This window comes from Poecilia mexicana, unplaced genomic scaffold (assembly GCF_051168715.1).
Source record: "Poecilia mexicana isolate PSO_F unplaced genomic scaffold, ASM5116871v1 scaffold_2, whole genome shotgun sequence".
In the NCBI taxonomy this organism is placed as follows: Eukaryota; Metazoa; Chordata; class Actinopteri; order Cyprinodontiformes; family Poeciliidae; genus Poecilia; species Poecilia mexicana.
This window is the reverse complement of record NW_028263371.1, coordinates 21651526-21667004: the sequence shown is the minus strand read 5'-3', so window position 1 is coordinate 21667004 and position 15479 is coordinate 21651526. Positions and strand designations below refer to the sequence as shown.

The 15479-nt window shown below is 39.2% G+C and overlaps 1 protein-coding gene across 1 annotated transcript in view; it reads right to left on the bottom strand.

Annotated features, from left to right (window-relative positions):
* Positions 1–15479, bottom strand: part of LOC148160597 (ribonuclease inhibitor-like) — a 40466-nt gene that overhangs the window by 5672 nt on the left and 19315 nt on the right. The window contains exons 4-5 of the mRNA XM_088003990.1: positions 6170–6349; positions 2684–2857 (exon numbers count right to left, since the gene is read on the bottom strand). Of these exons, the coding sequence (XP_087860116.1) occupies positions 2684–2857; positions 6170–6349 (354 nt within the window). The remainder of the gene's footprint in view (positions 1–2683; positions 2858–6169; positions 6350–15479) is intronic.

Here is a 15479-nt window from a genome sequence, read left to right as displayed (position 1 = left end):
AGTGAGCTTACTTGATTACTTCTGCCAGTTTGGGTTGTGAAACGTCTTGCTTAATTATATTTTTCTTCTTTTTACAGAGTTTGGGTTGTGAAGCGAGAGGAATGGCAGAGAGCTCTGTAGAAACTTAGGGTTGACATTTTGGAGTGAGCAAAGTTGGCATAGACTTTTGTTGAATTTTTTATTTATCTTGTATTATTTTTCTCTGGCAGTTCTGCTCTTGGAGGTTGAAGTTGGTCTCGGGGAGGGTTTCTGAGGCTGGGAACTGAGCTGGAAGGTGTGAGATGACAGTGTTGCAACTACGCACTGTGCCTCTGATGCCGGTGTTAGATATTTTTTGGTATTATCATTATTACTTTAGTTCATATTCAGTCTAATGTTAATCAGTATTATTGTGATTTTTAGTTTAAAGTGTTCTCTTCCTTATGTGTGTATAAACTGACCTGGAGGTTACGACTGTCTGTTTATCTTCATGTGAGACACTTAACTCTGTGTTTCCCAGATCTTAAATTCTTCTTGTGTTAGTTTGACCTAGAGCTGAACTGGGCTCAGACCGTAGATCAGATATCACACCTGGAACTGAGTTGCTGGTTTGTTTAGGTTAGAAGTTTTACGACCTTTGTTGTTCTTCCTGACTGCCCCTTTTGGTTGTTCTGCTTGACAATAAAACAGGGGCTCGCGTGGAAGGAGATCAGAACTCTCTGTGAACGGCTGATGAGGTTGTTGATGGAGAGTTTTCCTTTTGCAAAAGCTTGTCTATAAAATTCATATACGTTGTCTGTGGTCTTTTTATATAGGTTTAAGAAAAAGTACCTATCAGCCGGACTGTCAATTGGAAGCAAAGTCACCTCCTATACTGTGACTGAGGTCGGTGAAGATTACCTGCTATTTCCTGTTACTTGGGTCACGCTGATGCTTACAGGACCCGGGATGGATGAGCTCTCTGACTGTTATTGATGAAGCAGCTACTGCTGGATTTGGCAGGTCGCCGCACTTCAAGGATCAAAGACATCCTGACGGGTGATGAAGTAGTTTGGGTGGAAACCCTCCTTTGTTCTGTGACTTTTACTGTGTTTTCTCCCCCACAAACACTGCTGTCATCTAGAGCTGAGCTCAGTTCAAGAAGGGGACACTGCAGCCCCTGTGCTCTACGGATGCTTGGCCTGTTCCGGGTGTTTTTACACTATGGAACGACTCTATTACTCTGGACAGTTCTCGTTGGGCAAGATAAGAACTGATATCTGCTGATAGCCATTGGGCATGTCCAGCTGCAGCTCAGCAGATGTCCTGTTTGTCTGGTTGCCTGGTGGTCCTGGATTTTCCACCTCTCAGCATGTAACCTCAGTCCTCTGACCCCTCCTTCGGCGTGATTTGGCCTCCGAGTTGCAGCCACTTGTTGCCAGTTCAAGATGGTAATATTTCACTATTTTTTCCAAATGTTTCTCGTATTGAGTGGGATGCCTGCTTTTTTATTTGTTCTCTAACCTAATTTATCACAGGACATACTACATTTACTGGGTTGATTGTCTCACATTCTTCTCGCTTGACATTCTGACCTTTGTTGGTTTACAGTAGGATTGTAGAAAAAACATCTCCTGGTGTCAGAAGTTTTACGATTGCAAGAATTGTGGTACAGCTCTTTGCATTTCTTGGAAATGCATTCATAGATGGTTCACTCTGTTTGTCCCACATCATGCTAATGTGTTTTTCCCTTTCAGCATGACGAGAATGGGAAAGGGACAAAGTATTATAATTCTAGTTAACAAATTGTTTCCTTAAACTTCACTGACTTGCATTGTGTGCCATGTTTCAACTACATAGGAAGATGATCTAACTTTATTTGGTTCACATTACAGTGGCTATAATTTAAAGTAAACTAATTTTAAATTTGGAGGTCATTATTTACAGGATAAAGTGGGTTCATTTAGATTAGAATCTGGACTTTGTGGGACTATTATAACTTTTACCATGAGAAATGAAATTCAACTGTGGTGGAATACCGACTTACTAAAGTTAATTTATATAAGCTGCTGCTTCAATAAAGACCTGCTGGCTTCAGAACCAGAACCAGAACCTGGTACTGGGTCATGTTGTGTTGGAGGATTTTAGTCAGTAAAATCATTCCAGGTTCTGATCAAAGTGTTGAAACATCAATCATTGATTATTGATTTGTTCCTGTTAGATTCCAGGAATTCACTTTTCTAGACTGGGTTGAATGATCTTTGACCAAAGATATGAACTTTGATTTATGATCAATTATATATAATTGGGCTGCACAGCTCTACCAACTGTACCAACTCTGTACAGTTTGTAGAGCTGTTGCCTTGCAGCAAGAAAGTTCTGGGTTCGATTCCCGCCCGGGTCTTTCTGCATGGAGTTTGCATGTTCTCCCTGTGCATTCGTGGGTTTTCTCCAGGTACTCTGGTTTCCTCCCACAGTCCACATGACTGTCAGGTTAATTGGCCCCTCCAGGTTGTCCCTAGGTGTGAGTATGTGTGTGCATGGTTGTTTGTCCTGCGACGGACTGGCGACCTGTCCAGGATGAACCCCGCCTCCCGCCCAGAACGTTAGCTGGAGAGGCACCAGCAACCCTCCTAACCCCACTAAGGGACAAGGGTGTAAAAAAATGGATGGATGGATTTATATAATTGTTCACAGAAATATCAATAATTATATAATTACAAACCCCAATGCTTTCAGTTTGCAGCCTTCAGTCTGTAGAAAACCACAGAGCTCCTTCAGTCCAGAACCTTCCAGGTTGGTGTTGCTCAGGTCCAGTTCTGTCAGATGGGTCGGGTTGGACTTCAGAGCTGAGAACAGAGACGTCCAGCTGGTCTCTGACAAACTGCAGTCCTCCAATCTGAATAAAGAATAAAAGATGAGCTGAAGCCAACAGGATGCAGTTAAAACTGAAATATGAACAAATAAATAATAAAATGTAGAAAATTAATTTCCCTGAATGTAAAAGAAACATGATGAACTGATTCAAACATCTGATCCAGTCAAACTCGTTTAAAGAGTCCAAACCAGCAGAACCAGAACATTTGATCAACAAAGGAACTCAAAGTTTTTCTAAAAGTTTCTCAGGATCTTAAACTCAGTCGGATGTTTTTCTCTCCATGTTTCCTTCCAGGCTCTGTATCAGCTGACTGCTCTGTACCTTCATCTATCATCAGATATTTTAGGTCTCCAGTTTTTGGTCATTAATCTATTAATGATGTTTTTCTTGCTGGTTGTATTTTAACTGCAGCTCATTGCTAAGTATGACAGATGTAAACGTTTTATTTCAATCCGTCTAATTCAGAGTTTTACAACATCCATTACAGCTCAGATTCTGAAAGTTGATCATTTTCTCATTTTGTGGTGATTCAGTTCCTGAACCATCAACTAGAAAATATTGAGTCTTTTCTCTGTCAGATTGATTTGGGTCATTTAGTTCAAGTTCTGAATCCTCCATCAGAGACGCTGCAGAAATGGGAACATTATCATAAAGAACAACCTGATTGTGAAGACGAGTCATTTTTAAATCTATTTTCCAGGTGAACCACATGAGGATGATTTCAGTCACTGATGAAGCTTGTTGCACACAAAGCTTTACAAAGGTAAGATCTCACTTCCTGTCCTACAAAATAAGAGCTGAATCAAGATGTTTGAACTAAATGACTTTAACACCAAAACCTTCACAAAGTCAGTATTTACTGCAGGACTGTTAATTAATGATCTTTATATTATTTGTGTCTCCTTCATGTCAGGAACTCAGCCAGAAGACTGTGGTCATCCTGACAGAGTCTGACTGTCAGAACAAACTCAGATTTCCTCTGGAAGCTGCTCTCAGTGGTTTGGAGGACGACTGACTTGTAATTTGCTCCATCAGTGGAATTGACACTAAAATGGAAACTCATCACCTGCTTCTGTGGTGGGATGGTGTTCCACCTTCCCCCGCTCTGTCCATCAGGTGCAACTAAAAGTGCACCGTTGATTGGTGGGCGGGGCAGATGCCTATTTGGGCGGGCTGCTGCAAGGTGCGTGCGTCTTTGTTTCTCCCACTCTTGCTACGGTCGGCGGCTACATGTCGGCTTGTGGGTTTGGTCGACTCGTCTGCGATCGTAAGTGGCAGTTTTGCTATCCGTGGCTGAGATCATGGTTGGTTTTTGGCTGCTACATTTGTCGTGCGTTTCTGCAGTGTTGCTCTGATGGCGTTGCCGGCTGCAGCTGGGGGTTGCTGTGGCGGGCGGCTTCAATCTGGTCCTCACCTGCTGACCCGCTTCCTCCCGGGTTAGGCTGTGTTTCCACCCCTGGGCACCTGATTGTTTTTGGAGCTGCAGCGCTTTGGATGGTCTGCTGTCTTGTCTTGTCTTCCTGTTTGTTTGGGCTGCTCTCAACTAAACCTGTTGCGGATTGGGCAGGCTGTGTGCACGGGGCATTACTCCTCTGGCCTTGTTGAAGGGCATTTGGAAGCGGATGACAACAATTTGTTCCATTGTTTTCTTTTATTTTGTGTGATTGAAGTTACTAATTGGTTTTCTTTGTTTGATTTACTAATTTCTTTTGCATTGCGTGTTTTATTCCTTTTGGAATAATTGAACGCATCTGTCCTGGTTCCTTTTGTTCCAGGGACCGAGTAGTGGGCCTGAAGCCTCGTTTTTAAAAATAAATGTTTTAAAGAAAGTGTTAAAATATTGTGCACTATTAAATCTGTGTTCAGGTGCATCTTGTTACTTTTAGAAAGATCTCCACCTGTTGGTCACACCTCCATGTTGTTTTGCTTCCTGCCAACATAAAACTCCTGCATGAGCTGCAGCTCCAGGCAGTCGAGTCCCCAGAAAGCTTCCCTGTTTCTAGGAACCATTTCATCCAGAGTTGGTCGACTTTCTCTCAGACGCTGAACCTTCAGTCTGAGCATGTGCAGAACCTCCTAACACACCTGGTCCAGATTCATGTGCTTCAGCTGGTTCTGATGTCTGGACCTGAATACTCATGTCCTGAAGAACCTGCAGCCTGTTGAGCTCAGAGAAAAACTCAGTGGTCTGGATTTTTTCAGATGAAGCTGAAGTTGGTTTCTGATGGGAGAAACCAACTTCTTGGCTAAACGGCTAAAGGGCGATTTGACCTAATTATTCACCACCCTCAGCATCTTTCATTTACAACACATATTTGAACCTGGACAAGATTAATATCAACTAATAGCAGAATATTTAAAACTAAGTGTGGTTTTGGGGAAACCTTGAGGTGATTTATGGAACTTCAGTAAAGGGTGATTTCATTCTGTTTTTATATCTGGACCACATGAGAACTGAACTCCTCCTCAGAAATTTCCATTATTTTGCTGTAATATCCAGTTTTAGTTATTTTGTTTCCATAAGATGCTGAAAACAGTGAAACATTAGGTGGAATCGCCCTTTTGCCATTTCCTGAATCAACTGCAATCTCAATCCAATTTCACATAGACATAGACTGAAGGGTTTGGCTGCTGGTTCTGATCATCAGCTGGAGACCCGACTTGGTAACCGGATCAGAACCACTCAGTTTATTCATGAATGGCCTTGGGTTCTTCTTAAAGCTGCTGAAAGCCAATGGAGGCCATTATTTCCTAAGGAGACGTGACCTGATGAAGCTTCATCACAGAGACGAGGCTCCAACCGACTGACAGCTGTCAGACTGAAGAGGACGGTTCCTCTCTGACCCGGCCCAACAGAACCACAGCTTCAGGACAAAGTGAGGAACCTGCTGCTGCTGCAAACCTCACTGTCATTCAGTTCATCTAGATTTGCTTTTCTACAATCAGTCACTTCTTAGATGTTTCATTAATGATGATTTGAACTGGTCAGTGTTTGTGGCTCGACTGGAGGAAAACATTTCATTCTGGATGTAAAGATGAGAATCAGAAATAAAACAATCTGAATCTTTACCAACCAAACTGAAACATCTCCATCATTAATTAACTTCATTTGAATTATTTTACTCATTTTGTTCATCAGTCAGAAACATTTTAAAAACTGAAAGTTCAATAATCTCAAAGCTATAAATAAGAATATAATTCATTTGTAAAGTAAAAGGTTTAAGATGTTATTCTGACATTTAGACAGGTTGTTTTAAAAGAAAAATATAAACATTAATTAATCTAAGGATTAATGTATCAAATGATTTTATTGTAAAAATAGAGAAAACAAACCTCAGATTCTTCACTTTACTGACTGAAGTCTCCAGGATCTCAACCAGGTTCTTCATATCAGAGTCTCCACCTCCATTTATCCAGATCTCACTGATTTCCAGTTCATTCAGATCTGGGTTGGACTTCAGAGCTGAGGCCAAAACTTCACATTCAGCCATTTGGAGCTTACAGTCACCAAATCTGTGATGAGAGAAGAAATAAATTCAGTTCTTTGCTCTTTCTCTCTCTTCATCTTTGTTTCTTGAATAGGTCTCAAAGAAGGTGTCAAAATCATTTACACCATCCTATCTAGGTAGTTTGAAACTGCTTAGAGGTTTAGAAAGAGGACACACCTTCAATGCATATATTAAAATTAGGAATACACCTCTTAATAAAAGTCTCCACTTCACAGAAGCAAATCGAATTGCTTTGTCTGCAGCCACACGAGCAGTTCCCAAAGGCGCCTTTGCTTTGTCTCTTATTTTTGTATTTTGTTCATTTTTCTACTTTTCTCAGGTAATTAATGTCTGTTTTATGGTTTGGACTTCTTGATGGTTTGGGTGTGATGCTGATCTGTTTTTCTATGCATTTAATTGTCTGAATAAAACCCTATATATGTCTGAAGTAGAATGGTGACTGGTTGTTCTCTGAGTGGTTTCCATTTTATACATGCAGAACCCTGAATTTGGGACACTAGAGGAAAATAACAAGCAAAGAGGTTTAACATTTTATTCCTCTAATTTAACAATATGGGGGCTCTGTCGGTTCTTTGGGTTTCCGCATGTATGGGCTGGAACTTTATTGACTTGCTTTGGTCCGAGGTGCCGAGTGGACCGCTGAAAGGAGGAAGAGGCATTTGACGAAGACAGAAAGTTGTGGAACTGAACTTTGGTGATAAATGTGACTTAAATCGGAACATGATGACGTTGGATTTAGAAAGAAGTGACTGTAATACTATGGATTGTAGTGATGAGGAAGGAAGGAGTGGTCGGAATGAAGATAGAGTGGGAATTGGTGAGAAAGGGTGGAAAGAAGCAGCGAGCTGTTGAAAGAAAGAGGAAAAAAGGAAATGAGAAAAGCACTGAAGAATCCGATAATGAAGGAATTGAGAAAGGAACAGAAGCACCAAAAAGACAAAACCTGAATATTATAAGATTTGATGAAGGAGAAGGAGTCAAGAAGATTGATCCACTTAAGCTAACAAAAGCACTTAAAACACACGTTGGGGAAATTAAACATGCTAAGATACTGAGAGATGGAAATCTTTTGATTGGATGTAATTCTGAAAGTCAGGTTGAAAAGGCAAAAACGATTGGATGGGTGTGTAAAGTCAAAGTCAGAGCAGTTGTTAAAGTGGGTGAAAAAAGAAACAATGAAAGCAAAGGAATTATAACAGGAGTGCCATTGAGTGTTGTCGAGAAAAATCGAGCTCAGCCCACTTCCCCATGCTGGAGATTTTAGTTTAATAATAATAAATAAAGTTATCTTTAAAACTGATTACACAGGTGACATCAAGACCCAACAGTAGAGTCAGACGGTAATAAAATTAATCTGGTTGTGTGTGTTGTTATTGTGTCCTGCAAACTTTGCTTTAATTCTACTTTTTTCTATTTAATCATAAAAAATCATAGTCTGACAGAAAGAGAGTCATGGAACAGGAAGAGCAGGTTTCCCGAAGAAAGAGGAAGTTTCCAGCCTGCAGTGAATAAAAATAGTTCAGATTGCTCATTTTGGGCATTAAAGGTTTAAAGAATAAAATCTAAACATTTTGAGTAATTGGATAAAACCCAGAGTAGAATACTTAAATTAATAATGATAACTTATGATTAAGCCAATAATTAATATTGGTTTAAGCAGTGGTTGATGTTGGTTTGATTATAAGAATATTTACACTTAGTCTTGAGTCGCCTTAAAGTTCTTTGATGGTTGTAAAATAGCTATGAAGTTTGATTCTGGGAGGAGAAAGTGGGAAATGTTTTATAAGTTGCTTTTAGCCAAAACTAAAACAACACCCTTGGGACTCGCCTGAGTCACTAAAACCCACCTGGTTCAGTAACAAGTGCAAGTTGTAATAAAGAGAAGGAGCGACCGTTAACAGGTGTGCTCTGTGAAACTAGCTGATTGCAGGCTGCTCTATCTGGCTAATTCACAGAGTGAAAAAGGAGGGACATCTGGATGGATGTCGTCAGAAACCAGGCTAGTCTTTCTCGACGCCAGCTTAAACAGAATGTCCTCTATATTCTCATCTGTAGTAATACGCCGGAGTTAGAGGCTTCTCGGACCCGTTAGACGGAGAGCTGGAGAGCAACATCTCCCTCCTCTCAGAAAGGGAAGTAGAGAGAGGGAAGGGGGGCGTGTTGCGCAACAACAGTGTTAACATGAAGGACTTAGTTGAGAATCTGAAAGAAAGAAACAAGGAAGTAAAAGGAGCACGAAGAATGACAAGGGGTACAGAGAAGAGTGAAACAGAAACTGTGTTGTTTGAATTTGAAACAAAGGAAATGCCAAGGGAGGTTTTCTTTGGTTTGATAAGATTTAGTGTCAGGGAAGATGTGCCCAAACCAGTGAGGTGCTTCAACTGTCAGGAATTTGGCCATGTTGCAAAAATGTGTAAAGGAAAAAGGAGATGTGCCCGTTGTTCTGGAGACCATTGTCGAGAAAAGTCGAGCTCAGCCCACTTCCCCATGCTGGAGATTTTAGTTTAATAATAACAATGAATAAAGTTATCTTTAAAACTAATTACACAGGTGACATCCAGACCCAACAGTAGAGTCAGACAGTAATAAAATCAATCTTGTTGTGTGTGTTGTTATTGTGTCCTGCAAACTTTGCTTTAATTCCACTTTTTTCTATTTAATCATAAAAAATCATAGTCAGGCAGAAAGAGAGTCATGGAACAGGAAGAGCAGGTTTCCTGAAGAAAGAGGAAGTTTCCAGCCTGCAGTGATTAAAAATAGTTCAGATTGCTCATTTTGGAGCATTAAAGGTTTAAAGAATAAAATCTAAACATTTTGAGTAATTGAATAAAACCCAGAGTAAAATACTTAAATTAATAATGATAACTTATGATTAAACCAATAATTAATATTGGTTTAAGCAGTGGTTGATGTTGGTTTGATTATAAGAATATTTACACTTAGTCTTAAACTTATGGAAGTACTTAAAGGTGAAAGAAGTGACTGTAACATGGTGTCAAATAATTGGAATAATGGATTATTCTTGGTTTCTTTTCAGAAATGTCTGTAATAACTCACATCATGATTATAATAAGAGTAACTAATAAGTAATGGTTATAAAATTATGAATGAATGCTAAATCAGAGAAACTAAAAGGTTATAAATGTGATTTTGACATTGAACTTGAAATGGTGTAAGGTGTGTAACTGTAACTAAAGGTCACTGATGTTGTGTTGGAGGTAGATGGTAGGTGAAAAGTCAGGGAGAAAGAGGAACCGAAAGGAGAGCAGAGGTGACCAAGACATTAGGTCATTAGAACAGACATCATGTCTCCAAGATGGTGATGGATATGAGATCATCTGTCCAAGCAGTCAGTACAGAGGAAACAGGTGCAGAATTCAGACAGGGAACTGAAAGTGCAGCTCAGAAGAAATAAAGTTCATCTGCAGTCTGAGGCTAACTAAAGAACAGTTGACGTCAAGCAAAAACGTCCATGAGGAAAGAAAGTGTGTGGCTGCTGATAAGAATAAAAAGACACCAGACAGGAGGATCAAGGTTCTTTGTTCCGCGGCGTTCGAGTCGAGCAAATGGAGAAGCAGAGTCAACGGAGGGCTGCGTGATGATACCCCGGGACGACTACGCGCTGCACAAGAAAGGGACAAGATCCGTTTACCCACAACCCGGGACTCTGATTCGACTGCGGCACTGCACTCAACCCAAAGGTTTACATCGATGCTGCAGTGGACATGGGGAATATACCAAGATCTTTTGTGGATAAAGAACTGAGTTTGTTGAGGATTCTCACCAGTTCAACTTTGGATTTATTCTGAAAGGATCCTGCCACGACAAAGACAGGACTCCGTCCATGGACGTTAAAGTTTTCTGCTGCCAAGATCGTCTCTGCATCTGGGTTTGAGTAATACTGCCTCCCCCCAAAGCCTCTATTTAGATTTAGACACAGTATAGGGTTAGAAGTAGGAGTAATTGTTGTTGATGATTCTTAAAAGTTTCAATCTCTTAATTTTTCATTGAAATGCTGTATGTCTTTTCCTCTGCTAAAGCTTGCTAATAAAATTACTAAAGTCTAATTTGATGTTGTGGACAATTAAATTAATTGAGTCATCTACATTTGATTTCTCTGATCATTGTAAAATCAATGCTTGTGGTCCTAGTAACTTAGGGTGGCTTCGTACGTTCTTTAGTTCAGATAAATAATGTCCCTGGGACTTATTCCTAGTCGCTAAAATTATCCAAGTCGGTTTCCAAGTGCACGTTAATTTATAGGGGATGAGCTACCGTTAACAGATGTGGTTCATGAGTTCGGACATCGGCGGGGCTACTCCGATGTCTGGGTCATGAACTGAAGCGGGGCATAACGTCTGGATGAAGGTAGTTAGAACTTGGACGAATCATCCCCGCTCCCAGCTTAAATAAAAGTTCTCTAAATCCTTATCTGCGGTAATACCCGGGAATTAGAGTCTTTTCGGACCCGTGAGACGGAGAGCTGGTCAGTAGTCAGTCTGCTAGAGTTAGGAGGAGTTAAGGGCGTGGCTGAATACTGAGAATTAACACCATGAATTTGGTAAATGTGGAGTTGGAGTTAAACCAAAGTGTTGTAGTTGTGGAGGAGAGCACAGTGTCACTTTTTGGGGTTGCGAAGTAATGAAACGACAATCAACGATACAGAAAACAAAAGTTAGACAGAAAGTGACATATGCAGAAGCGTGTAAAGTGGTTGAAAAAGAGAAACAAAATGGGAAATCTCTAACAGGAGAAAAGCAAGTAATCTCAAGAATTGTGGAAATGTTTGAAAAGAAAATTGAAGAGGAAAAAAAGAAAATGGTAACTTTTATTGCAGGAGTTATAAATGCAACATCGGATGTGAAATCAAAACCGGAAAGGGTTCAGATTATAGTGAAGGCAGCGTGCCATAGTTTAGACTTAAAGAATATTCGGTGGAGGACATAAGGGGAGAAATGTGTAGTCCAACAAGTCAAGAAGGATCATTTTAATCTTACAATGGAATGGGCAAGATTTTAAACAGTTTATTTATGAATTAAAAGAAAAACCTGATATAATTACAGGAAACTTGGCTGAAGCATTTTTTGGATTTCAAAGTAAATGGATATATTGCAGTTAGCTACGATAGACAAGAAGGAAATGGGGGAGGGTGTCTTTCTCTGATTAAGGAAGGTATTCCGTATAAAATTATTGGAAGGAAAGGAGATTTGGAGTATGTTGCCACTGAAATATGGGTGGAAGAGAAGGTAATGTTGATTCTTAATTTTTTCAATCCTTGTAAAAAGCTTGAGTAAAGTAAACGTGACGAGATAGATATGAAAGGAAATGTTATTTGGTGTGGAGATTTTAATCCACATCACTCATTATGGGGTAGTGGAAAAAAGATTATAATGGGAACATTTTAGATGAATTTCTAGATAGTAATAATTTGGTTTGCTTGAATAATGGTAAGAAGACAAGAATTGATATAAATTCAGGTAAGGAATCTGTACTAGATTTGACATTTGTTTCTAGCTGTTTAGCTCCACTATGTGATTGGCAAGTTAAAAACAAGTCATTTTGTAGTGATCACTACATTATAATCAGCAAAATAAGGGTGGGCCAGGTGCATAGCACTGAAATGATAGGAGGAAAGTGGATATTTGAGAAAGCACATTGGGAGGAATTTTATAACCTATGTGATAGAAAAATTTTAAATGTTCAAAATGATCAGAGTATTGAAAGTATGAACCGAGTGATTAGTCAGGGTATTTTAGCTGCTGCAGAGGAGGCTATTCCAAAAACATCAGGGAAAAATAGGAGAAAGTTGGTTCAATGGTGGAATGAAGAGTGTAGGAAAGCAGTTAGAGAAATAAAGCATTTAAATTGGTTAAAAGGTCTCATCATTTTCAACATTTAATTGAATATAAAAAGTCACAAGCAAAAGTCAGGAGAACAATAAGGAGCACAAAAAGAGAATACTGGAGAGGTTTCTGTGACACAATTGGCAGTAATACAAAACTAGGGGATGTTTGGGGGATGATCAAAAATGGGAGGAGCTAGAAGGGAATGGAGTTATCCTATACTAAATAAAAAATGATATAGTAGCTTTAACTGACAGGGAAAATGCTGATATGTTAGTAAGCACTTATGTGGGGATTCATAGTGGGGAAAATTTATCAGATAATGAAATAGAGGGAAGGGAGAGAACTAGAAAGGAAAATGATGGAATCTTAAGAAGAAAGGAGGATTATAATGATCTGATGAATTATCCTTTCTCTATTGGAGAGCTGAAAAGAGCTTTGGATAGAACTAGGAATTGTGCTCCAGGTAAAGATGAGGTGTGTTATATTATGTTAAGACATGTAAGTGAGGAAGTTTTAAATAAATTATTAATTTTATTCAATAAGATTTGGAAGGAGGGGAGGAAGCTATTGTTATCCCATTCAAGAAACCTGGGAAAGATCATAGTAACCCTGTAAATTACAGACCAATAGCTTTAACATCTAATCTGTGTAAACTGATGGAAAGGATGGTGAATGAGAGATTGACACAATATTTGGAGTCACAACATTTAATTGCTCCTTATCAGAGTGGTTTTCGTAGAGGGAGAGGAACAATGGATCCTATTTTATGTTTAGAGGATGATATTAGAAAAGCTCAGATTAATAAGGAAACTGTTGTTGCTGTGTTTTTTGATGTGGAGAAAGCATATATGTTATGTTATGGAGGGAAGGGTTAATGATTAAATTACATCAGATAGGTATTTTTTACGGGATAGAAATATTCAAGTTAAAATAGGAGATCATGTTTCGAAATGATGTAAAAGTTTTGGTAAGTCACTTTTTAAGTCACTTTTTGCTGATGATGGAGCGTTATGGAAAAGGTTATGGAAAAGTTAAACTACAGGAAGGTATAGATAAAGTGGGTAAGTGGGGAGTAAAGTGGGGCTTTAAATTTTCAATTGAAAAGACAAAAGTAATGATCTTCACAAATAAAAAATAGGGGTTGATAAAAAGTTGTATTTATATGGGAAAGAGAAAAAGTTGACTGGTTTCGGTTTTTGGGAGTAGCTTTTGATAAACTAACTTGGGGAAATCATATAGAACATATTATGGAGAAAAGTAAAAAGGTTTTAAACATTATGAGGTGTTTAGCAGGATTGACATGGGGTGCAAGTTTTGATTCCCTTAAAAGTATATATGTGTCTCTAATTAGATCAAGAATAGATTACGGGAGCGTGGTGTATAGATCAGCAGCTAAAACTAGGTTTAAAAAGTTAGATGTTATTCAAGCCAGAGCAATGAGAATTTGCTTAGGGGCAGTTAAATCAACACCAATATGTGCCTTACAAGTAGAGTCAGGAGAAATGCCATTATGCATTAGAAGACAGCAGCTAATGGTCAATTATTGGATAAGTTTAAAAGGACATAATGCAGATCACCCAGTTAAGAAATTATTAGGAGAGTGTTGGGAAAGAGGTAAGAAACAAATTGATAGCTTTGGGTGGGTTGGTGATGATAGAGCAAAAATGTTTAATGTATATAATAAGGAATTTAGTCCAACTGTATTGTGGCCTTTGAGACCTACATGGACTTGGAAATATATTAATGTAGACAGAAAACTAACACATATTAGGAAAAGGAACACATTAGATACTTGCAGTGTTGTGTTCAAGACCACCTAACCCGAGACCAAGACAAGACCAAGACTTTTAGGGTCCGAGACCAAGTCAAGACCAAGACCGAGGGGAGTCGAGACCGAGTCAAGACCAAGACCAGCGGCCCGCGTTACATGACACAATAAAATGTAAAATATGATCGAAATTGGTTCTCAAAATAATCTGAAAGATCCATATTACCATAAAACACCTAGATATTAAATACTTAATACATTTTACCAATATTAAATATTCCATTTCTGTGCTAAAAAGTGTGATGGTCTTGTGCCATCCCTAAAAACATAACGCCCTGGGCATTTGCCCATATTGCTCATATAAGAAACCACCACTGTCTGCACCATTAAACATAGCAATTGAGGCAATGCCCTGACGGTAAATAACGCTCAACCATGAACACTGACCAAGGAGCAACAAGCAAGAAGTAACCAAACAGAAGGCGCTCATCGTGACTGTTCTCACTCTCTATCCCAGTACATGAAGCCAGGTAGTCTGACACCATGGCAGACATTACAGCTGCCACTTTGAACAAAAACAATCAAAGAGCAATGTGCATGCTCTGCGTGCTCTTTCGTTCTTGTGTTTTAGTTATTTGTTAATTTAAATATTAACGTACATAATAAAATAAAATAATGATGCAGTGTACACAGAGCATTCCTAGAACAAAGAACGGGTTTTCTGTCAGGTCAGATCGTCATACGCTTAGCACGAACTCACAGTGTTCTGTCAGATCAGCATACGTTGTCAGATAGTCGTACGCTTAGCTCAGATATGCATACGCTGTCATTACCATATGATTTTATTTAATCAGCAACATAGGATCATGACGTAGATCATCATACACTTGGTTATTAACAGTTGTATGGCATCCAGCTGCAGCCAGACCTGCTTTAAACACACTTTGAAACCACGACAACGCATGTATATCCATCTAGTTATCATATTGTGTCATATTATAAACAATTTAATGACTTATTTTCGTCATAACTTGTTGAGTATACTGACAACTCCACTGACGGTCGGACTTCTTAATGCGCATGCGCTGGCATGGTACTCACTGCATGTATGCTATTCTGACAGCATATGGCTATCTGATAGAACACCGGCTATATCTGTCAGACACGTCATTACCATAAGATTTCATTTAATCAGCAACACAGAATCATGACGTAGATCGTCATACACTTTGTTATTAACAGTTGTATGGCATCCTGACTTAGCGGTTAAGTGAGTTTTACACGGGCGTGTGTTGTAGCTGACTCCAGCTGCAGCCAGACCTGCTTTAAATACACTTTGAAACCATGACAACACATGTATATCTATATAGTTATCATTGTATCATTGAAAACAATTTAATGACTTATGTTCATCATAACTTGCTGCATATGGTGAACTGACAACTCCTCTGACGGTCGGACTTCTTAATGCTTAATGCATGTATGCTAACCTGACAGCGTATGGCTATCTGATAGAACAA